A 25,854-nucleotide genomic window follows, 5' to 3' on the forward strand; every position below is an offset into this window, starting at 1 on the left:
CCATATTTAAAAATATACCACAAAACATGATGCTGTACATAATAATTTTTAGTATGAATGTGGACAACGGCACATTTTTGTATCAAGTGATTTCTTGTCCAATCACTTCACTGTGGTTCATGATGCCAAAATGTCCTACTTCCAAGGATATCCTGAGAAGACAGGAACGCAAGAAAGATGACTTGTCTTCTCCCTCCCTTCGTGTTTTCTGTATCTAAATTCTAAAAGTTTCAGATAGGTTTTTAAGGAGAAAGACTTTGCAAAGAAGCAAATACCTGGCGGGTGGTACTGTGTGGAATAGGGAAAGGGATAAGATCACCTTCCTTATTTTACCAGAAACAGTAGCCCATTTTTCTCTACAGTGTATACAGTCATCCTCCTTTATCTGTGGTTTTATGTTCTATGGTTGTAGCTATCATGGTCCAAGATTACAGCACATTACAATATGATGTTTTGAGAAGACAAAACATGTTCACATAACTTTTATTCAATATATTGTCATAACTGTTCTGTTTTATTATTAATTGTTAATCTCTTACTGTACCTAATTTATAAATTAAACTTTATCATAGATATGTATGTACATAGAAAAACACAGTCTATACAGGGTTGGGTACTATTCGAGATTCCAGGCACCTACCAAGACTTTTGAAATGTATCCTCCACATATAAGGGGGACAACTATATATAAATAAGAACAGGCAGGACTTGGAAGGTACAGTTGTAGAATCATGATGTGGGGCTAGTTATTGCCTTGCTCCTACGCAAAAACTCAAGCACACTTCATGATTTTTCTGGATATTCTTAGTTAACATAGCTCCCAGGCATTTCAATTCCTAAGACATACTCTTAGCTTAGTAGTAAATGCTCAACCTCATGTTCCAGGGAAACCCGCAATCTGGTACAGAGTTAAGCTTCTCCATGTCATCAGCTAGCAAGAGGCAATGCAGCCTTCTATTCAGTTGTTCCTGACTTGTCCCTTCTACTCCTCATTCATCTTGCAATTGTAGCCTCTGCCCCTCTTTGAGCTGGAGCACAAGGAAGAAAGATGAGGTAGAAGGGGCAGAAAAGCTCTGACTTCACTATTACTTTCTGGAGAGAGTAAGTTTTGGAGCTCTGCTGTTCACCGGTGTTTACACTGACTGTGTCTCGTGCATGACCTGTGGATCTGTTAGAGCTCCCACCTCCTATCTCCTCTGTGTCCCTAGACATAAGGAAGAAATCTCCATTTCTCATTTCTCTAGCTCTTGGGAAGCTGGCTCTGCCTCTGTCATCTCTCAGTTAAAATCTGCTTTGTTTTCACTTTAAGTCATCTCTCCTAGACAAGATCTAAGAAGAAAAATGCACACTGCCTGAGTCTTACACATGAGCAGAGTCTATCTTACTGTACACGTTCCTGGATCTCCTACCTCAGCAATTTTCTTGGGGTGAAGTCTGCTCAATGCAGCAGGCCATTCTGGAACCCACTGTCAATCTGGCCAGCTATCATAGTTCTTTCCCTGTAGATGTTCCAGCCACAAGTAAAGCACAAGACCACCGTGTCCCCAAAACTGCAAGTGGCCCTTCAACCACTTTGGGAATGGTTCTTCCCAAATCCAATGCCCAGGCTGGAATTAAGCGATTGATATCCCCCCCCCATTCACATTGGACACACACATTTTCAAAATGTCTCCTCTTTCTACTTCAAATCTCACCACTTTATTCCCTTTAAAATGGTGAGAGGTTTAAAGATGTATAACTAGATTTCATATACTTACAAGAAATCTATATCCTCCTGTGTTTTGAACATCCCCACCAAAACTAATGTTGAAAGCCAACCACCACTGTTGGATAAGAAGAGGCAGGAGCAGGTGGGGCCTTTAAGAGGTGATTAGGTCATGAGACCTCTGCCCTCCTGAATGAACTAATCCACATGTGGATTAATGGATTCTCTCAAGAGTGGAACTACTACAAGGGTCACGTTAGCTCTGTCTTTTGTATGCATCCCTCTCCCATGAGAAGCCCTGTGCTGTCTTGAGAGCCTACACAGAAGACTTACATGAAAGAAGGCTTTCATCAGATGGTGACCAGATATTGGTGCCATGCTCTTGGACTCCCAGCATCCAGAACTATGAGCTAAGTAACCTCTGTTCTTTATAAATTACCCAGTCTCTGGTATACAATTATAGTAACAGAAAATGAACTACCAGCCCTGGTCTCACACATTACTCTGGGAAGGATGATGTATTGTCCTGGTGCTTCAGCTGTACCATCTGACTCAAAGTTCTGGAAGTTCTTTTTCGTTTTCTGCCCAGGGCCAGTCTCTAACACTCCTCCGCCCCACTCACTGCATAGCACAAAGACTTCAAAGACAGTGTCCAGAGTCTCTTTGGCCCTGGAATTCCTGTTGGATTTGGCCAAGAGAAAGCCAAGGTGAAAGAGAAAGTGCTAGGAAGGAGGAAGGAGAGTGAAGGTAGAGTGTTTATTTTTCTATGTTCATCTGTTTGAGGCCACCATGAACTTGGCTGTTCCATGAACAAAGGCTCCTCTTTAGGTGACTTGTTCTTTTCAACCATTCAATCTAAGGTTCTGAAAAATTCTCCCTTCCTTTTTTCATCAAGACTTAATGTGGTAGCTCCTGGGAAACAACTCTCCTTCCTATAGTTTCCCTCACCTGCCTTACCCTGACGAGCTGGTTCACCTTGCTAGATCTTTCTCAAATTATCCTCATCTGGTGCATTGTCGGTTTCTATTGGCACCCAGATTGATACTGTCTTATTACAAAAAGATTGGCTTGAGATGCTCAATCTGATAATGGTTTCCAAACTCTATTATGCCACCCTAAATATAACTCACCCAGTTTCCTATTTCTTAAGAGTTTGAATGAACACTGCTAACCTCTTCGTCTAGGTGTCAGTACATGCTCTATAATTTCCTACCACGATGAATTCTTACAAACCCAATGGAAATGTCTGTGAACATTTTCAAAATAATTGACACTACTTCATTACTACTGGAGACCTTATGCTTGCAAAGAGAATATTGTGCCATCTTGGGAGACAAGACTTATTTGTTGTATTTTTTAACAAGCAACACCTTGATTTCATCACTGTTTTCTCTCAGTGCTCATTGGGAATGTGATTCTCCTAGTGTGCTTAAAAAAATGATAGGATGGGTCTTTATTTGAACAAACCCATGACAACTAAAACTTTGAAAATAGTACAAATTCAGTTAGCTCTCTCTATCAATCAGCACCATATCCATGGATTCAGCCAACTGCAGATCAAAAATGTCCAAAAAGATTGTATCTGTACTGAACATGTATTATTTCTAGTCATTATTCCATAAACAACTAAGTATAGTAATAATTTATGTAGTGTGTACATTGCACTAGGTATTATAAGTGATCTAGACAAGATTTAAAGTGTATTGGAGAATAGGCATAGATTATATGCACATACTGCACCATGTTGACTTGACTTGAACATCGGTAAAGTTTGATATCTACGTGGAATCCTGGAACCAAATCCCCAAAGATACCATGAGATCACTCCAGACAAGAAACAGTCCTACATGAGGGCTCTGGTGGATTTTAAATGATCACAGATTGTTTCTAGCTCCTCCCATCTGAAGGTGGAATATCTTTCCTCACTGTCTGGGATGGTCTCATGACTTGACCAATAGAAAATATGGAATAACCCTGTAGGACTTGTGAGTCCCTGTCTCCCAAATTCTTGCTTCTTCTACCTTGGATGACTACTGCTCTTATGTGAAAAAGCCCAGGATGAAGATCCACACAGAGAGAAGGACCAGCTACCCAGATGATACTGCACATGCACAAGTGAAGCCGCCCGTGTCAGTTAATCCTAGACCATCCTCATATTCTGATGGCAGCAATGTGAGTAAGCTCAGACAAGATCAGGAGAATCATGAGAAACATTAAGTTGTGGTTTTTTGAGGTTTGGGTGTGGATGGCTTTACAGAATAGCTAATTGAAACAGGTGGTTTTTTGTTTTTATTTCTTGTGTGTTATTCTGCATTGTAGTCACAGTCTGTTAATTCACTCAGGTAGCTGCAGAACATCAATGGTAATCATTAGCATTTTCTTCTTAACCCAACATTGAATAATGAGGGAAGCATAGGGCTTTGGAGTCAGATTTTCTGGGTCGGACTATCACTCTATGGTTTCAGGTAGTTGTATTTTCCGTCACTGAATCTCAGCTTCATCACCTGTAAAGTAGATCTAATTGCCTACGCCATAAGAAGTGTATATGAATTTTAAGAGATAACTAATATAAAGCACCTGTACAGTTCTTGGAACACAGAAGGCACTCAATGAATGTCAGTTGCCTTCCTCAGTATCTGTACATATGCATGCACCCAAAAGTTGGGACCTGAATCACATTACTCTATGCCCGTGTTCTCAAAGTGTGGTCTCTGGATTAGTGACATCAACATTATCATGGGACTTGTTAGAAATATTAATTTTCAAGCTCCACCCTAGACCTATTGAGTCAGAAAAGCTGAGAAAACAGTGGACAATTTGTTTTACAAAGCTCTGCTGCATATTCAAGTTTAAAAATCACTACTCTAGACTAACAAAAATCATGTTAAAAGCAATAATACTTTGGCATTTCTTCAGTTTTCACTTGAAAAATATTTTAAGATGCACTACTACTGTATTACTGGTGAAATTATGTGTGGTCAAAAATCATTTTTCAGGATAGTTCCAAACAGTTGTTTTCTATGAGTATTTTTAACATTTATGAAGGGCATTTATGAAGCATTTACCAGGCACCATTCTAGACATTTCCAGACATTAACCCATTTAGTCCTCAGTATAACCCACTGATCCTATTTCATAGATGGGGCACACTGAGGCTAACTAATTGGTTGAGGATCAAAGAGCTAGGATGTGTCACAGCCTACTCGGGTAGCTCCTGGGTCACTCTAAGAGGTAATTTAGCTATTTAGCTTATAAAGAGGCAGCTAGGAAAGGACAGGGCATAGGATGGAGTTAGGCTTGGCAGCCTTACATGTACTCAGGATTAAGGGTAAACTCAAACCATAGAGAACAGTAAGTTCAGGAATGCAGAAAACAGGCACTGTGGTGTGACCACTGTGATTGACCCCCTTCTCCCTTCTGCTGTGTTCTCCCTAATTTCCACCAAGATTCCTAACTAGCCAAAGAGTGGTGATCAGTGCATGGCTACTGCATGCTCTGTTTCTCTTTAGGTCATATTAAAACATGGGCAGTCCATACCCAAATTCTTTAGGCTAAGCCCATGTTCACCTGTTATGGCCAGAGACCTGGCCACCTAGATATCAAAGACCCTGGACAAGGAACCCACTCTGGAGTCCTTTTTTGGGCCCCCTCCTAACTGTTGGGAGCTTTTTCTCTTATGCTACCAATATATATTCCTCTTAACTGCCTCCTTCGTCTGTGATTTCCTTCTTTGATCTTATGAGACACCAACCCAGTTTGGATGATGACATTATGATCCATACCTTTAACCACTACCTCATAACATCTCTCTTTACTGCATTTGAATTTTGCTTCCTGTTCAGCAAGTGTTAGCAATTTTCAAGGTTGCATGGATTCCATGGTGATTAGCAACTACTCATATTTTATACCATCATATAATAATTATATAAACTTAGAAAATTTTCATATATTGTGAAGTGTAGTGTATTTATATTTTTGACGTTAAGATTCAAAAAGCAGCGTAGCAAAACCAGGTTAATGCTGTTTCTTGTGCATTCATTTCATGGTTAGCAATAATACCAAATCCTCAGAAACACCCATGATAGTAACAGTGAGAGAGGAGGGAGCAACCTACTTTTCATGGTCCTTTCACAAACTCAGATAATCCAGAGTTGGAAACTGAGAATGGCCTTATGAAGTCTGATTTTGTATCTAGAGATAGATTCCCTGCACAGCTGGGAAAAATTAACCAAGAGCTTTCCATGCTCTGGGGGCTGGACACAGGAAGAAATGTATTAAAACAGTGTAGTATGCTGATGTCTGTCTGTTACTTTCTCCATTAGAAGGATTACAGTTTTTAAAAGTTTTGCTTCATTTTAAATTTCTAACTTGATGAAAAATGTTTGATGCTGCTATTGTCTCAGTGACAAACAAGAACTGACTTTGTTTCAAGATGTGAAAAGTCATGGGGCTCATTTTGTGTAACTTCATATTTCACACTGTGTCCCATCAGGATACTGTGTAAGACACTGTGCAAAGGTGCCTTCTGGGTTTGTGAATGCCCTTCCCATCCCTTTCCAATGCGAAGGCTCTGCCTCTGTGCTTCTCCTCATGGTTCTTGTGATTCTACCCTCGCTTTACATTTGAACCTTGGCCTATTTTCAAACATTGTTCTTAATATTCTTTCCATCCAGACATCTCTACCTCCTGAGTACTGTGAAATAATCTCTGCATTCCAGATTCCATCCTGCAGCATTGGCTTACTCTGGATCAACAGGCAAAAAGTTCAGATCTATCCATCCCTGATGTTCCAAGCAGGGGGAGGAATCACACCCAAATGCTTTACTAATTAACTGATCCTACAGCCCCCTCTGCCACAACCACCAATCAGCCGAAAGCACATCTCTGTCTCTGTTGCCACCCTCAGACTGTCCAGAATGTATGCCTGCCCCATGTTGCTCTATAACATCCATTACTCTCCCAGCCACACTCTTCTCAGTCTTTGTTCAGCATGAATCAATCCACAAAAGTGTCCAGAGCTAAATGGAGAGTAGATCTGAACATCCAGGATTAGGCCATTTCCCCTGTGCTCTTGACTCGGTATCAATGACAATTCTCTCTCCTTCCACCTTAGCACATGTGCCTTCCTGTGCCTGAGATGTTCATTCTTCACCATCCCACTGTAGACCACCACTCCCCTCTCACAAACCTCACTGAGACAGCCAATTTCTACAGCTTTCCTATTTTCATTTGATGGCCATCTCCTGGGGGCATTTTCTGAACTGCCTTCCCCTCCCAAATCAGGCTTTCTGGTTCTTTGGTATCCTGCAAGGTTCACTGGAGCCAATTAGAATGGCCAATCATTCAAGCATAGGAAGGACAGAAACTATTGCATCAGAAGATCTAGTCCACTGGTGCACATGTATGGTGCACACACCACACCTGGCTGTTTGTCTAAAAGGTTTGCCATCACTGATATACTTCAGGCACATAGTAGCTATTCAACAAATATTTGATCACAAATGACTGTGTTAATGGGCAATTAGGAGGGTGAATGAAGTGAATACCTGCATTATACCCTGATTTTCAACTGTGTCCCAAGTATACATCAAAGGTGGATTTCATAATGGTATTCTAAAACAGATGTTACTCTAAAACGTTGAGAGGCAAAGCCAACCACAAATATTTTATGTTACCAATATTTTTCTAAAAGGAACTTTTAAAGTTTACTTAGGAAATGGACATAATAATAGACCTATTTCAAAGGGTGGTCATGGAGGTTTGATTACAGAATAACAATACTGTATATACATACTGGATGAATGTATGGTAAATATTCAAGGAATGTTGGGTACTATTTATTTTATAAATATAAAATATGAATATAAAAAGTATTAACTTATTCTTGTGAAGGAATAAAAAGAGACAATAACCAAATCCTAGTTCTAGTGTCATACCTGTTTTCTCTTTCCCACCACTAGGGGGCAGCACTAACCTATAATAGCCACTTTTCTTTCGCAGCTAATTCTGTCACCCATAACAATCAGTGCGGATTTAAGAACGACACAAATGATATCTAACCCAGAAAGTGAAAACATTCATATATTACCCTTCCTTATTTCTCTAAGTTGCCACTGACATCTGTTATAGATTTATGGTTTCATTGGAGTGTGGACTTAAAAGCAGTCCTAATTAGTTTCCCAGTGTTGTCACATGATAAAAGGGCATGGTAACACCAATGTAGCTTCCGGCATCCCTCTCCTAGGCAGCATGTCTCCTGAAGTCCTAAATATCTTCAGTCAGGGATTGAAGAGGAAACAGAAAAACAGGGTCACCCAGCAGCCCAAGCCAAAAAGATTGGGCTACCTGAGGGAGTAGGTTAGAAGTCGAATCACAGACTGTGTGTATGACATAGTAAAAGATTTCCCCCTTGCTTTGCAGGTTGGTTATGGAAGAGGTTACATAGCACAACATTTGAATAAGCGCCGAGGAACAGAGCCGCCCCAAATGCAGAGGAGGTGAACTTTCTGGGCCACCATACCACCACTCCCAGTGCACCAAGGAGCAGAGTGGCCCCCAGCACAGAGAAGGTGAATCTTCTGGGCCTCCATATCCCTGCTCCCAGGCACAAGAAGCACACACACACACACACACACACACACACACACACACACACACACACCGTCGCCACCGTTGAAATGAGAAGACACATAAACAAGCCTCAAAACCAGACTCCCAGATCACCTAGAGGAACCCAAAAGGGAAACAAGATGGAAAAATCTGATACTCAACCACCTGGACTCCCTGAACTGGCAACAAAAGAGGATCTGGAAAAAATGAAATCAGAAATAATTTCTCTAATAACAACAGAGATTGTGCTTATAGTGCAAGACATGATTAATAAATCTAGAGAGGACATAGGTAAAAAAAATAGAGGACCTGAGGAACATGATGGAATCCCAACATAGGAAACAAATGGAATCCATGAAACAGATGGAAACAGATTTCCAGGAGATTAAAAACACCATTGAAAGTCTATGCAGCAGAATGAGCCAATGTGAAGACAGAATTTCAGATATAGAAGATAAGATTACAATTAGCAATTGGGAAAATAAAAATTGCTTTAAAACTTAAAGGACCATGAGAAATAGATCCAGCAGCTGCTAGACGATGCACAGAAGAATAACATAAGACTGATTGGGCTCAATGAAGAAACAGGAGAGAGTGCAGATGACATTAAAAAACTGTTCGCAGAAGTGATGGCAGAAAACTTCCCAAGCAGGAGAAAAGAACTTGACATACAGATAAGTGAGGCATATAGGACTCCAGCTAGCCTTAATTAAACAAAATCTACACATAGGCGTATAATAATTAAGATTCCAGAAACCAAACAGAAGAACAAAATTCTACAAGCAGTTAGAGAAAAGAAACAAATCACATACAAAGGAAAGCCCATCAGAATCACAGCAGACTTCTCAAGGCAAACCCTCAAGGCAAGAAGACCTTGGAGTGATGTATTCCAAGCCCTAAAGGAAAACAGCCTCCAACCCAGATTGATGTACCCTGGAAAACTATCTCTCAAAATTGATGGAGAAATAAGATACTTTCATGACAAAGAGCACCTTAGGAACTTCATGAATACCAAACCAGCACTCTAAACAATTTTAGACAATATCCTAGGAAAAGACAATGAGGATCACAATCCCAGGAAGGCCAGCAGAATGAGTCCATTGGGCACGACAAGAAATTAAATGCAAAGGGGGAGAATCCAACAAAAAGAAAAAGTCATGACAATGATAAGTCAACACATATCAGTTATAACCATCAATTCACCAATCAAAAGGAATAGACTGGCAGAATGGGTCAAGAAGCAAGATCCAACAATATGCTGCATACAAGAAACACACTTAATTCAAAAAGAAACTCAAAGACTGAAAGTTAAAGGGTGGAAAACAATACTTGATGCTACAGGAACCCTCCAAAAAACAGGAGTAGAAATCCTCTTTGCAGATCAAGTGGATTTCAAACCAACACTGATTAAGAGAGACAAAGAAGGACACTATATCCTTATAAAGGGAACAATCCAAGAGGAAGAGATGACAATCATGAATATATATGCCCCAAACACTAGTGCACCCAACTATATAAAACAAATATTAATGGACATGAAAAATTACATAAGCACTAATACAATAGTAGTGGAGGACTTCAATACCCCACTGTCACAAATAGATCAACTAAACAAAAAATAAGCAACAAAATACTAGAACTCAATCAAACTCTTCAACAAATGAACTTAACAGATGTTTACAGAGTGTTCCACCCCACGAAATCAGAATACACGTTGTTTTCAGCTGCACATGCGTCGTTCTCCAAAAGAGACCACATATTCATTCATAGAACATGTTTAAATAAGTGCAAAAGAATTGAAGTTATCCCCCTGTATATTATCAGACCATAGTGCAATGAAATTGGAGACCCATAGCAAAAGAAACTGCAAAAATTTCATAAACACATAGAAATTGAACAACACACTTCTGAATAACCAATGGGTCACAGAGGAAATTAAAGAAATCAGACAGTTCCTACAATTAAATGACAATGGCAATACAACATATCAGAATCTATGGGACACAATGAAAGCAGTCTTATGTGGGAAACTCATAGCAATGAATACTCACATGAGGAAAACAGAGCGAGCTCAATTACACAACCTTTTGCTAAACCTCAAGCTTCTAGAAAAAGAAGCACAGGACAAACTGAAAGTTCATATAAGGGAGGAAAATATAAAGATCAGGGCAGAAATCAATGCAATGGACACCAAGAGAATGATACAAAAAAAACCAATGAAGCAAAGAGTTGGTTCTTTGAAAAAATAAACAAAATTGACAAACCCTTAGCCAACCTTATCAGAAAAAGGAAAGAAAAGGCCCAAACCCATGCAATTAGGAATGAAAAGAATGAAATTACAACAGACCCAGCAGAAATCCAGAGGATCATCAATACTTACTTCGAGAACCTATACGCCAATAAGATGGAAAACACAGAAAAAATGGACAAATTCCTAGATAAGTATGAATTACCAAAGTTGAATGAAGAAGACCTAAAAATTCTAAACAACCCAATATCAATCAATGAAATTGAAAATATAATTATAAACTTATCAACTAAGAAAATCCCAGGTCCTGATAACTTCACTGCTGAATTCTATAAGACATTTAGAGAGGAACTGCTACTGCTACTGTTTAAACTCTTCAATGAAATTGAAAGGAAAGTAATACTCCCCAATTCATTCCTGGAAGCAAGCATCACTTTGATCCCCAAAACAGAGAAAGACCTGACTGAAAAAGAAAACTATAGGCCAATCTCACTAATGAACATAGATGCAAAAATCCTTAATAAGATAATGGCAAATAGAGTGCAGAAGATCATCAAGAAGATCATACACCATGACCAAATGGGATTCATCCCAGGGATTCAGGGATGGTTCACCATATGCAAATCAATCAACTTAATACACTATATCAACAGAGCCAAGGACAAAAACCATATGATCATCTCAATAGATGCAGAAAAAGCATTTGACAAAATCCAACATGCATTTATGATAAAAACCCTACAAAAAATTGGAATACACAGTCTCCACCTCAATCTGATAAAAGCCATCTATGAAAAACCAACAGCCAATATCATACTAAATGGTCAAAAACTGAAATCCTTCACACTAAAATGAGGAACAAAACAAAGATGTTCACTACCACCATTCTTGTTCAATATAGTTTTGGAAACATTAGCCACAGCAGTTAGACAAGAGAAAGAAATAAAAGAAATAAACATAGGAAATGAAGAAGTCAAACTGGCATTATATGCAATTGAAATGAAACTCTATATAGAAAACCCCAAGAACTCCACCAAAAAAGTCTGCTAGACTTAATAACCAAATTCAGTAAAGTAGCTGGACACAAAGTCAACACACAAAAATCAATAGCTTTCCTCTACATGAACAACAGAGTCACTGAGAAAGAAATAGGGCAAATAATGCCTTTCACAATAGCATCCAAAAAACTGAAATACCAAGGAATCAACCTAACAAAAGAAATCAAAGACCTCTTTTCTGAAAACTATAACCCTCTGAAAAGAGAGATTGAAGGAAATATCAGAAAATGGAAAGACATCCCTTGCTCCTGGGTAGGAAGGATCAACATAGTGAAAATGGCCATACTTCTAAAACTACTATATAGATTCAATGCAATCCCAATGGAAATCCCAGAAGCATACTTCACAGACCTGGAGAAAACAATCCAAAAATTCATTTGGAACAAGAAGAGAACTACAATAGCAAACGCAATTCTAGGCAACAGAGTTATGATGGGGGCATCACAACTTGAAACTATACTACAAAGCTACTGTGATAAAACAGCATGGTACTGGCAAAGAAATAGACCCAAGGACCAGTGGACCAGATTAGAGGATACAGAAACAACTCCAGACACACTCAGCCACCTCATCTTTGACAAAAGAACCAAACACCCTCACTGGAGGAAAGATATCCTCTTTAATAAATGAGGCTGGGAAAATTGGGTTTCAACTTGTCAGAGATTAAAACTAGACCTATATCTCTCACCTTGCACTAAACTAAAATCAAAATGGATTAAAGATCTAAATATTAAAATAGAAATGCTGAACTGGCTGGAACAGAGGTTAGGTAGAAGTCTTGAAGACATTCATGTAGGAAAAGATTTTATGAACAAAACCTCAGTTGTCTGTGAACTAGCACAAACAATCAACAAGTGGGATCTCTTCTTATTAAAAAGCTTCTCCGCAGCAAGAGAAACCACCAGCAGTGTGAAGAGACAACCCACAATGTGGGAAAAAAATTTTACCCACTGTCCCTCAGACAAAGGTCTACTATCTTGAATCTATAAAGAACTTTAAAAAATCAGACCTCCCAAATTTAAAGACCCAATCCAAAAATGAGCATCTGAAATGAACAGATATTTCTCGGACAAAGAAGTAGAAATAGCAAATAAACATATGAAAAAATGTTCAACATCGCAGGTCATTCGAGAGATGCAAATGAAAACAATGCTGAGATTCCACCTCACTCCAGAAAGAAAGGCTGCTATCAGGAAATCAATCGATAACAAATGTTGGCGGGGCTGTGGGGAAAGAGGAACCCTGCTCCACTGCTGGTGAGAGTGTAGACTGGTGCAACCACTGTGGAAATCACTATGCAGATACCTCAAAGAACTAGGACTGGAAGTCCCATTTGACCCAGATATTCCCCTGCTGGGCATCTTCCCCAAAGAATTAAAAGAATCATACCACAGTGATATATGTACACTCATGTTCATAGTAGCACAATTTGTAATAGCTAAAACTTGGAAGCAGCCCAATTGCCCATCAACTGGAGACTGGATCAAGAAAATGTGGGTCTTTTAATTTAAAATGGAATACTTCTCAGCCATAAAAAATGAGAAATTAGAGACATTTATAGCTAAATGGATGCACACTGAGGCGATACTCTTAAGTGAAATAAATAGGACACACATGTGTAAATACCAAATAGTTTCTCTAGTGTGAGAAACTGAAAGTGTAAATAAGTACTAAAAGGTATAATAGATAATGTGAAATAGGAAGAAAAAGGGCAAAGGGGAAGTGGGAGGGGGAGGGGAAAGGAAAGAAGGTAATGGAATTAATATCCATAAATGAAAAAATGGAAACAAAGTCTTTGTAAATAGGGAGGAATGGAGGGGTTGAAGGGAGGGCAGGGGAATGGGGAAAAAACGAGAACCAAGAGAGATTATGTAAAGGTACAAATTTCCAATGATGAATGTCATTATATTGTATACCTAAAATGTACTAACAAAATTAATTTTTTAAAAATTAAAATTAAAAATAAATAAAATTATCATTTATATAGGAAAAAAAAACCGATGTACTCTGCTAGCTCTCCTCTTAAAGCAAGTTCTCTGTTGCAAAAAAGAGAACAATTTCTCCTCTAGTTGAAGAGCCAACTTTTCTATGACAAGTTGAGACAATGTAGTAATTAACTACTAAAATATTACACATGATTCACAGGAGTTTTACAGTCAAACTAATTTAAACCAAGGTCAGGTCCAAATCAGCAAAATTACTCTGAAGGCAGAAGACAGTGAAAATTAACCAGAAGAAAGGTAAGCAACAGCTGCTATTAAAAGTAACTCCAGGCAACTAAAATGAGTCTGAATACATTCCTAAAAATGTAATTAGCCAAATCCTTCCAGAAATTAAACCATCAAAATGACATTATAGCACACTTTTAAAAATGTATTTACAGAGTGAAAGAGCAGTCATCCTCGCATACCACAATGTCCTGAGGGTTTCCCTTCTCATGAGGAGACATGTAGAAGAGAATTAGACATTGTGCTATTAAGAAACGTGAAATTGTCACAGAAACATTTTAGGGAAATACTATTTCTTAATTCCTTCAGCAGTGCTAAAGTTGAGAATGAGTTAACTCAATAGATTGTTTCCTGGTTTATTTGTCATCTCATCGGATCATTAAAATGACTAGAACAAAAGCTTTGTATGTCTTTTCTAAATATAAACTGATGCTCAAGAGCAATGAATGACAACCAAGGTGCTGAATTCTGCCAATTCATGGAGGTTACTTCTCAGGAGGGTAGACAGTTCATGAGTAAGGGTCAACTTGCCTCCTCCATCTGAACCAGTCCAATAAAACAGAATTGCCTGCTTATTACATTCACAGATCAAAAAATATATAATTTTTGTTTATATAACATGCAGTGATACATGAATTTATCCAAAAATGCCTTCTGATGATATATCCATTTCTCCAAAAGGGATGGTGATCTCAGAAAAGAAGTCCCAAAGAAGATAACAGAAGTAACAAAAATGTCCCATTCAAAGGGAGCACCTTGGGCATTTGCATGACACATGGAGGGACTCCTTATTAACTTTAAATGACTTTTAACTTATTTAACTTATTAACTCCTTATTAACTTTTAATACCGCAAGGAAGTATGATAATACCCAGGCCGAAGAAGCGGCCACGAAGACTGAAGAAGTGTTTCTGGAAAGGGGCCTGTAGACATATGCACAAGGAACATGTTGTGCAAAACCTACTAAGAAGAGGAAAGATGGAAAGTGATCATAGTGATATGGAAATTCCATGATGTTGTCCAAAGGGGATTTTTAGGGTTCATGAGTATAGCCCATGATGGAGAAAGCTCAGAAGGAAAGATAGTATCCAGAATACATGACTAGAGAGCAAGACCTTCATCTCCAGGTGAAGAAAAGAGACCAAAGATCTGGGAAGATGGGCTTTCAAACTACACACCTGGACCCCCAGTATGCATGATGACAGCCAGGGGAGACAGTGGCAGCTGAGACGACTCTAAGGATTAATTATTCAATGCATGTTAATACTTAACACATGACCTCTTAAATCCAGCTGCAGGTGGATCAGCCTACTCTTACCCTGAGCTAAAATTATTAACTGTTAGAAATATACCATTGGTTCATGTGCAGGAAACCAGCTAAGTAAGCTATTATGAATTATAAATGAAGTTTCTGTATCTCTTTGATGTTTCAAAATGTCACAATGTGTTTGATTTATCTAAAAAAAAATGTGAACAATTCAACTACAACGTCTCATGAAGAGATGTACTTCTACTACTTGCAAGTGACTGGCATTTCCATAAAGGCTAGTGACCTTACGCTTGTGCCCAGTAAGACATGAATTTTACACTAGCAGCCCCGCATAGGACAGATGCAGCAGACAAGGAACAGAAAATTTTATAGAAGAAAATCTGATACTTAATGACACAGCTATGGGTACCAGAAGCAATTTTATTTTTTTAGTAGGTGGTGTCCAAAATGGCCACCTTTATTTCCATCCCTCTGTTTATGCATGTCCCTTTTCAGATCAAGAACTGGAGCCAAATTCCCAGTGCGGGAGCTGACTTGTGAAGGTTGGCAAGAGCTGACTGTTAAATTTTCAGGAAATTTGCACTCATTATTTGAAAATTGAACACAGCCATTATAAAATTAAATTACCCAATTCAAACTAATCAGCTCATAAAGGTTCTACCTCCTAATACTATTGCATTTGTGTTTAACTTTTAATAAAAGAGTTGAAGGGGTGATAAACATCCAGATCATAGTACCTGGTTCCTATGGCAAAATGTTAGCTTAAAAAGCTACAAAGGTTTGCTCCATTTGAGGAGATAATTTCTATTTACAGAAAAAGCACCATTAGATGGAGCAAGTTTTGTGAATTACTTAAATCCATTTGAAACTGACCAGTAGGCAAATCGAGAAAAGTTGCCAGTGGAAATAATCAAATTGCTTCCAAGTTGAGTTTAGCTAGAGATACAAAATAAGAGTTCCATTACAAAGCATTTTTAAGTAGGCAGGTTTTGCAGACTTTAGTGTCTGCTATAGCTCAGGTCTGAACTGTCCCATAAAGGCCCATATGTCAAAGCATTGGTCTCCAGCCTGTGGCACGAGGAGCGGGTGGCAGAACCTATACAGAGTGGGGCTTAGTGGGAGGAAGTTAGGTCATTGAGGGTGTGTTGCTGAGGGAAATACTGGAACCTGCCCTTTCCTCTTTCTCTGCTTCCTGGCTGCTGTGAGCTGACCTCTTGTCGTGATGTTCTGTGCTGTCACAGGCCCAAAGGCAATGTGGCCAAGCAACCAGGGATTGAAACAGTGGTATATTTCTAACAGTTAATAAACCACGAGCCAAAGTGCATCTCTCCTCCTTTGAAGTTGATTTATCTCAGGTATTTTGTCACAATGCCAGAAAGCTAACACAGTGTTTTGGGACATATTTTTTGGCAATCCTCAGAAGGAGCAGTCTATGTACAAATTATAAAGATTCTACATATGATAAGCTTCAGCTGTTTGGTATGTTTTTTCAAAGACCAAGTGCTGTTGCTGCTGGTACGCTAAACCATCACAAGTCTAGGGGCTTCTGATTCTCTCATTTCAGCTGTATCACACATCCAAGACCCAGTCATAGCTTAGTGAAAGTCCATTTTGTTTGGCCTGTGTCTCACTTTTTCATCATGCCATTTTCCTCCAAAAGCTATGAGTTATGAGCTCTAAACTAATTTTCAGTTGTAATGTACATTTCACATACCTTGTGTAGACTGTTAAACTCACACGACAGAATTTACTCATCCATCTTTCTTACTTACCTTAAGATTTAGATTCCTTAGCCACATGTGTACTGAGAATTCCCAACACCTCAGCTACTCAGGATTTTGCTCTTTGGAATGTCTACAATCCTTAAAATCCTGTTTCATTTCAATTAAAAAAAAATTAGCATCCTAATTTTTCACTAATTGGCTTGCTTTGTATTTGGACACATATTTGGAAAAGCTAAAATACAGCCCAGAAATCCTGAGTACACATGACCCTGAATTTGAGAGACAGGCTGAGGAAAATACATACAAAGACATACTTCTTTCTTTCCTTTGTGGTATGTCCTAGCCAATCCTCATAATCTTTTCTCCTGTTATGTTTATCTATTTGACTTATCTGGCCAACACTCCTCATATTGGGGCCAGTAATTAGCTGCACTATGCGCATGTTGAATTTGGTGTTTATAGTTCAAAAATTAAACTGATTTTTTTTTTAAAAAAAGCAAAGATGTGAAGATAAAGAAAAAGAAAATTTGACACTGAGAGTGGGGAAGAGAAGATGATCAACCAAAGATGGCTTAAGGTCATGTAGGCTGTCTGGGATCCCGAGTTTGAGACAGTGACTGACACCTGATAACTTACTAGTGAATGCCAGAGTGGCTTCAGAGTCTGTAATTAGTCCCGGCCACCACAGCCACGTCCTCAACAGTGTATGTACACAGGCATTTGGTCCTGGATGTATCTTAGGCAAATGCTTTACCATCTCTAGATTCCAAGTGCTTCACCTCCAACATGGAGATTACAGCAGACACTAACTATTCTCCAAACTGGGTCTTCTTCCTGGGAATAAAACTAGACAACATCTCTCTGCCTCTCTCCAGAGAGGCAAATGCAAACATGTGACTGAGTGAAGAAAACAGCACCCAGACTGGATGCATGAAAACTTCCTTTCTTGGGCCTCCACGCTCTTTTCTCCTTTGTCAGGTAGGATGGAGGCACCCCGCAGGGTAACCTTGGGAACAGCATGCTAAAAATGGTCTCGGAATCCCTGGCCATTCTAGCAAGAGCACCAAATGAGACTGCTGCATGAGCAAGCCATAAACAACCTCAGCATTGAGCCTCTGAGGTCTGGAGTTATCTGTGAAAGCTGCTGGAGTTCCCACAACCAACACAGAGGTAACCACAGCAGCTTTACTCTCTGCAATTACTGCGAGGATTAAGTGAGCTATCGCTTGCAAGTTTCTACTCTACTGTCTGGTACACACTAAGCACTCACCATCACATTTCAGCTCTTATCATTGCAGCAAGGAAGAGGTGACAGACCTGAACCCAAGGACCCAAGAGGAAATGGAAGCACTTATGATCTAGAACCTGGAGGACAGACCACACATATTTCCAGTAGTGGGGCAGAATGGCTTTGAAAACTCACCTTTTCAAAACATCTCAGTATAAATGTTTGACATTTTGAACTATATGGTAAGCAAATTAGCATAGACTCCTCCCCCACAAAGAGACTGCATTCTATCACAAAATAAAGCAGTTAAATATAGGTACTTTCATCTTGACTGCCAACAAATGTCCAGCTCAAACAATGAGAAATCATCTTTGGTACCTAAAGTTAGTGTGGATTTCAGTTTGGTTTGCTCAGATTTCAATCCCTGGTGACAGTGGGTTAATTATGCTCACTGAGGCCTTTATGAGTTTCTCTTTTGTCAGAGAGGAGTTGAACAGAGATCTTGGGAATTCATGTGGCTTGTGCTCTGAATGCTAACAGAAAAGGCTGGTATTTGCCTTCTGCGGAGATCCAAGGTGCAGCGTGGCCAGGCGTCTCTGTGGTGGGCAGAATGCGTCAGTGTCCGAGTCACTCCTCCAGAATGCAGCCCACCTTCTCTCTCCCCCAGGTTTCACGTAGCAGAGTGTCTGGTCATGAGGACGGGCCTGGCTGAGAGTGCAGCAGAAGAGCAGCCCACAGCCCTTATAGAAACCTGATCTGAGCTACTGAACAATTGCTTTGGATTCTAGCTTCTAATGGAGACAAAATTTGTGTTGAAAATCCTCATTGTTCCTCATTTGCAGAAAGTGAGCTGAAATTTCAAATGTGGCACCAATAGGTGAAATATGCTAAGCAGTCAACAGGGTCATATAGACAGTCTTGTAAGTTTTATTATTTTAAGTTGGCTGCAAAACCGTGGGATGAATTATGTTTCCCTAAAATTCATATGTTGAAGTCCTAACTGCTAGCATCTTAGAATGTGACTGTATTTGGAAATAAGACTGGCATAGATGTCATCAGTTATGATGAACTCATTAGGGAGGCTCTAATCCAGTTTGGGATAGGCAAGAAGGGCTAGATGCTCCCCCAAACGTTACTGCCTCAAATAGAGGCTGACTCAAATACCTTGCATCTGGTTACACTGCATGAGGTACCCCTGGCTACAGTTTTGGCTGTAACAGGCTTCAGCCATGGATCTACCCCAGACTACTCTGCCCTACAGCCTCTGGATGGTCCCACACCTCTGTACCCCTCCTCAGTCATGTCTGTGAGGGGTCCTTCCTCTGTCTGTGACCAAAGAGAAAGTCTGACACTATACATGTGTAAGCCTGAACTGTTTCCTTATAAGCAGCTTCCCCATACCCTTTGCAGGTTCAGCCCAGGTACCCCCCTGTGCTGCATCGTAAGTCTTAAGAAACCCTCTTCTGGATGCCATATTCTTGCCTATTTGTGATTTCTATCTCCAGTTGATCATGCTGAGCTAGTACTCTAGGGGCTGCTAACACTAAAGGCTGCTTGAGCCAAAGTACCAATAACCAGGGCTGGTAACATAGAAGCTGGTAGGCAGCAGAGAACAATAGAGAACTATGGAGAACAACAGAAGACCCCCCAAGACTTGCTGGTAGCTCCTGGCTCCCAGCGGTAAGTAGGGGCTCTACCACTAAAAGATCTGCTGGCTGCTGGCTTTAAATGCCCAGAGCTGTTAACACCAAAAGAGCTACACTTTGCCAATGTGTGGCTTCTGCACAAATTGAGCAAGACCCCTCAGCTGATGGATAATCTTTTGGAAGCCAATATGGAGATGGTCCCCTTCAAAGGAACCTGAAGAAGAAGGTGGATAATGGTGATGTTATGGGCAGACTCAAGAATCAGCTCTGCTTAATTTCCTTCCTACATACAGCTAAGAACTCATGCTAGCCAGTGACAGCATGACTAATGTTCTGGTTAAAGGGAAGGGGAGATAATCTGGACATGGGGCATACATAGAGGTAATTGCTTGGTTAGTATCCTTCCTGAGTAAAGATACTAGTGACTCACAATTTTTTTTGAGAGATGCTTAAAGCAGATGTAGTAACATTCAGTGTCAGCATGGGAACTGTTATTGCGGTGCTGCCATGAGTAGCCTCAGGTGCTTCAGTGGCCCCATGTTTGATGTGCCCTTTCCTCTTAACATGTAATACACTGCTTTACCAGAGAATAAACCAGGCCCAAGAAGTGGAACCATTATCAGTTCTATTCAAAAAGGAATAAAGGCAAAGTTCATTTCAGTTCCACAGGTGCTTTGAGACAATCAATTCTCTTCGATAGCCAAATCAGCAAGCAATGAGAAGGGCACAGAGGATTAGCACAACAGTAACCAGCAACGTGGATTCCATCTATGAGGCTTGCAGCATCCGGATTCGAGATGGGACTTCAGTGTCTTTCCCATGACCCTAGCTTCCAATCGTCCCCCCTGTGAGAGGCATTGCTGCCTGGCTTCAGGTAAGGCCCTCACTGCTCAAAATCACTGTCACTTCAACTTCATACATGGCACAAACCACTGAAACTTTACATAATTAGAATAATTCTTTTTATGGTAGTTAATCCCATGATATACAACCTTGTTTAGGGCACAACTATCCTTTGCAAGACTAGATTAGATTTTGTAAGAGTTCAGAGGGTGGTGGTAGAAAGCAGAGAATGTCCAGGAGTCATCATGAAGTGCCTACATGGATCACGCTTTGCAGGACAGGCAAGATTTAGAAAATCTTAGGCAGAAGATTTCTTTGAGACTGTATCTAGAATTAAAGGGCAATTATACAACTGTTCCAAAATATGCAAAATGAAATTATAGAGATTCTATCATTATGTTTAAAAGTGAGATGGGGAATGAAAAAAGAATGCTAAAGTGTGATCAGAAGTTAGTAAGGAAAAAAAGAAGTGAGTAAGGACTGGGTGATCTGTAAAGAAAACCAAATTCTGTCCTTACCTGTAGGATTTTTTCCATCTAACAGACTGGGTAAATAATGTGCATTTTCCTTTTTCAAGGAAGAAATACAGTATTACTAATGAGTCCTTTCTCTATTTCTCAGTCACCTTCTTTACACACACAAATGTCCTTCTCCCCTCCTCCCTGAAGACCATATAGCAGCTTCCAGAGAGTTACTTAACCACCTGATTAATTGCTGGACCCCTTATGTAAATTATTACCAGGATTAAGATGATACTTTTATCACTGATTCTGCTTGATAAACATTTACAGTTAAACCTATCTGACAAAGCTATTTGTATACCACCATAATATAAATGAAGGTACATTAAAGCTACAGTAACTCTCTAGTATTAATAGCCTTAAAACAATTTGCTAACTACAGACAGTTCCCTAAGCAATTATAAAATGTGCTGTGTTAATTTAGCGAGGAATTCCAAACAAGGCATTTAAAACCTAATAAGATGCCATTAAATGAAGTGGAATAGGGGAGGGGGAAGGAAAAAGAAAACCCTAGGGCTTGAACTAGTAGAAATGATTCTCAGAGCTACTGACCCTTGCAAGATCCATGTTTTCCTTGGGTTTCTAGGCACAAAGTAGATTTCTAATTGAAGGTGATTATCTAGCCACTACAGCTCAAATTGCATGTATTTCTTGTATTGATTCACATCCACACCAAATTATAGGCAGCATTTATCAATCTGAATGTCCCTAGAAACAGTTGAGTCACTCTACCAACTGCATACAATAAAAATCCACCTCCTGGCACTCACAGAGATCTACAAGCTGAATTATAATGTTGCTCAACTGGAAATAAATTTTACAAATATCATGGAGAAAAGCTCCTGGTTTGCTCTAAGGTGTGCTAGGGTGTGAACCCCATTACACATAACTCTTGTTCCCCAGAAATGTACACATTTATATAGTCACCATCATCATGAGAACAGAGAATAATATACAATTCTAAAAAACCAAAAGACAAATTCCTACACAGAAAATTGTGTCCCGTAAACTTGATGCAAGAGCTAAGTGCCTCCGCTAGAGGTAGGCAGCTTGACCAAGGCAACAGAAGGGTAAAAAAATACAGACTTCTGCAAAGACATACATGTGCCTCTATAAAATACAGCTCCTATTAGTTGGGTTAATTAAGATTAACACACAAGTCATTGAAAGCCCCCAAAGTAGACAGAAGATAATTTACCAAGGAAAAACACAAAGACAAGAATAGCATTCACTCATTCACAGATTAGAAGGAGGGTTCCTCCTGATATTTGATTCATTACCATTGATTATGAAAACAGTGTATGTTCAAATAGCTTACAAAGGCCAAAGACAATTTGTCGGTAAGGGGAAAACATTGAAGTAGACCCAATCACATATCATTGCTATTAAAACAGGCTAAACACACAGACAAATGTGAGTGTGTTTTAAGTCTGGTTTTACTGAGATGAATAAAACAGCACTCATCTTGACAATCTGGGTTTAGCATTTTTCATTGATGTAGCAGAGTATTTTCATTTAAAATAATAACCTGCACTCCAGGTCAAGTATGTCACAATGAAGCATCCCCACCCAGCAAAAGACTAACAGCAACTTATGCAATAGAGAAAGTTGTATTTTAGGTGCTCAGACTGTAATCTGTACATCTGTCATTGCTGAAAAAGTATTCCCACCCTTACCTCAAGGTTCATGTCCACAGCACTAATGGCCACTTTTATTTCTCCATCTGACAGTTCCTTCAGTTCTTTCAACATTGTTTGCTCAGTACTTAAACCTGTGAACAATAGGGTGAAAATGTTATATTTGGGAAACTTTTTTACAATATCAAGGTATTATTTAAAGAAATTTCTATATTAATTTCAATATTTTGTCCTTTAATATCACTTTTATCCATAAGAAATACACACACACCAAGACAATGACCACATTTGGGACAATGTCTGTGTCGGCTAAGATCCCAGGAGGAAAGAGAATTCTTCACTCATGATGCAAACAAAGGCTCTCCAATGGCAGCACCCCCACAGAGATGTGTGCAGGACTGAATAGAGCCAATAGAAGATGATGAGGTATTCAGAGACTGGCAAGGGGACAAAGGAAGGAGAGATCTGAGGTTGGAGAAGATGGTCTGATCACCAGAAACTTAACACCAATGCAGGAAGGTAACAGGGAAGAAATGCTACAGCTGTGTTCCTCTGCTTTCCTCTACCCAAGTTTCCCTGGGCTTCTAACTGCCCGCATTGGCCAAACCCAACTGGAAGCAATGTCATGGGAGCCCAGAAGCTGAAATATTCAGGGTTCTGCCTCTCAAGGTCTGCCACAGGAAGTGGAGGACGGGAAGAGGTGGAGGGTGATAAAATGAAGGAAAGCAAGTATAACCATACAGATGAGCCCCAAATTTGCCTTTAGAGTGCATTTGGGTAAGCTCCTATAATTTTATAATTTATAGAATAATTTTATTCAAAATATACTTATAGCCAACTTATACCAATAACCAACAGCGACACATTTGCTTAGAGAACAATGAGAATAAACCAGTGACCAACTCGAGGGACACTCAGGAGGTGCCTCTAGAAAAAGCTAAGCAGGTGCTGAAAATCATAGCCAGCTACAAGCACACCACTTCCATTTTTGATGACTTCTCACACTATGAGAAATGCCAAGAGGAAGAAGAAAGTATTAAAAAGGAGAGTCAAGGTCGTGGGAAGTAAAATGCAGTTCTGCACAGACTGCAGCAACGGTTGCATCTGCAAATCCTAAGAGGAAAAAATGACCTTCAAGAGAATTAGGACTTTTTTCTTAATTTCATTGACTTCAGAGACGATTGCAGACTTGCAGTTTAAGTATTGGAATTTCACAAAAGACATAGGACCTAACTGGAAAATGAAGAAAAAGACAAAGAAAAGGAAAACCCTAAACAAAAATCCCTCTAGGTAGTTTAGGTGAAAAGTGTCCCTTTTATTTAGGGTTTGGTTGTGATTTCAGAGCATAATGCTTTTTTTGTCTCTCTACTATGTTTTTTGGATTTTTAAGTCTGTAAGTGCACACAGTTTTCTCTGATTTTTAAACCCTTTCCTCCCATTTTGACATTTGCACTTGGAGAACACGAGTTGCGAAGGTTTGGGGTGTCCACCCCAGAAAGAGGGAATTTGATTTTCCCCTTCCGAACTGGAAGAACATTTTTATGAAGAAATTTTGTCTAGGAAAATTTAACAGTGTCACCCAAGTTTGTGTCTTTAAAGGGTGGTTCATTTTCTCTGACCCTTTGTTACTCAAAGTAAAGTACTAGGAGTCCTAAGAAATGTTCTGTTCTTGTTCATTATACTGATTAAGCCAAGCTTAATTTGATTTCAAAACTAAGAACAGTGGTAAAAACTCGTTTTCATAAATGTATTTTGGAAGAGAAAAATATCGTAAAATGTGTAGTGAATGTTTCTTCAGTTTCTTGTTCAGCCAATGAGGAAAGGGCATTGCCTTTCTTTTTACCATTAATCACTTCTCAATAAACGTGAGAACCTGTTGAGCATCACTTCTAGTACCACTTAGTGTTATTTGACTCTGCTATATTTTGTGAAAGATTTTTAGATACAAGGAATTCCAAGAGGTGAGGTAGCAACTAATTTTTAAAAGTTTATATTGAGAAGAAATAATTCAGACTTGCTTTCGTACCAGGGCTGGATAGCCATGGCCTATAAAGGAAAGTGGGCCAATATTCATAGTGTTTGGGTTTTTTTCTGGATACCACCCAGAGAAGATAAAGCCACTGCTAAATCATTCAGTATGAACAGATATTTGTGTTTTTAGGTGCCAAGCACTGTGCTAACTCCATAGAAATCTGGCCATCTATCTTGAAAGGAGGCAGCACACAGGATTTGTTTAGTCAAAATATGAGATATTTAGACAGTATTCCACACGGGTGTAGGTCCCAAAAGAAATTCCAGCGAGCTTGTGTTGATGAATCTTAAAACTACATTGGCATTTGATTCATTTTTGTTTATTCACCAAGGCTTGAAGGGCTTCTCTGCCTTAAAGGGTTTTAGCTCTTAAGATGTCTCAGTTTTGGAGAGCTAAATATAGAAAATATCTATACTACAAAGGTTCTGAAAATGTATTTTAATACTGTTGGACAGTTATGCCCTAAAATGACTTGCTCATCCTATACACAACCCAGGCTGCTAAGTAAAGGATGCCAATAAAATAATTTCCAGTTAGCATTATAAAAAACAAAAAAACAAAAAAAAAACCCAAAATATGCTTATAAATGTGGTCCATGAAGCTACCACTATTGAATTGGTAAGCCTTGGGCTCTGGCAATAAGGATTCTTGAATTCCTTAATTGATGGGAAGAAAGGCTGAATGATTCAAAACTGCATAGTCACAGTCGGCTGACCAGAAAACTTCATGAAATCTACCACAGCAAATCAGGAAAAAGTCTGGCTCAACATGTAATTATCAGACTACATTATTATGTCTGAATAGGCCTCCTGTCTTGGAAGAAGATCCACAACAGAGCCTAGTAAAGCACACGTAACCTTCCCAGATGATTGTGAAGACATTTAAATTGACTGCCTACTCACCAACTTGGAACACTGTTGATCCCAGCAGTGTGGGGAAACAAGCAGGTACTAAACATTCTTCTTTGACTAGCTGATCAAAAGACCACCCATTTTTCTACTGCAGCATACAGTGCATTCTAAGGTGTATTGTGACCTTAAACGTTTGGTGTCATTTTAAAAAAGAATGATGAAATGCATGCCACTGTGCAGCTATGCACAAACAC

The 25,854-nt window shown here is 39.4% G+C and overlaps 1 protein-coding gene across 13 annotated transcripts in view; it reads right to left on the bottom strand.

The window, feature by feature from the left end:
- The window catches only part of Prune2 (prune homolog 2 with BCH domain), a 307,927-nt gene that overhangs the window by 188,846 nt on the left and 93,227 nt on the right, over positions 1 to 25,854 (bottom strand). For all 13 annotated transcript variants that reach the window (XM_087184135.1, XM_087184132.1, XM_087184127.1 and 10 more), the window contains one exon: positions 22,757 to 22,851. In XM_087184135.1, the coding sequence (XP_087040261.1) occupies positions 22,757 to 22,851 (95 nt within the window). The remainder of the gene's footprint in view (positions 1 to 22,756; positions 22,852 to 25,854) is intronic.

The sequence above is a fragment of the Heterocephalus glaber genome, unplaced genomic scaffold (genome assembly GCF_053883595.1).
Source record: "Heterocephalus glaber isolate CG9 unplaced genomic scaffold, H.glaber_assembly_v1.0 deba00001481, whole genome shotgun sequence".
Taxonomy (NCBI): domain Eukaryota; kingdom Metazoa; phylum Chordata; class Mammalia; order Rodentia; family Bathyergidae; genus Heterocephalus; species Heterocephalus glaber.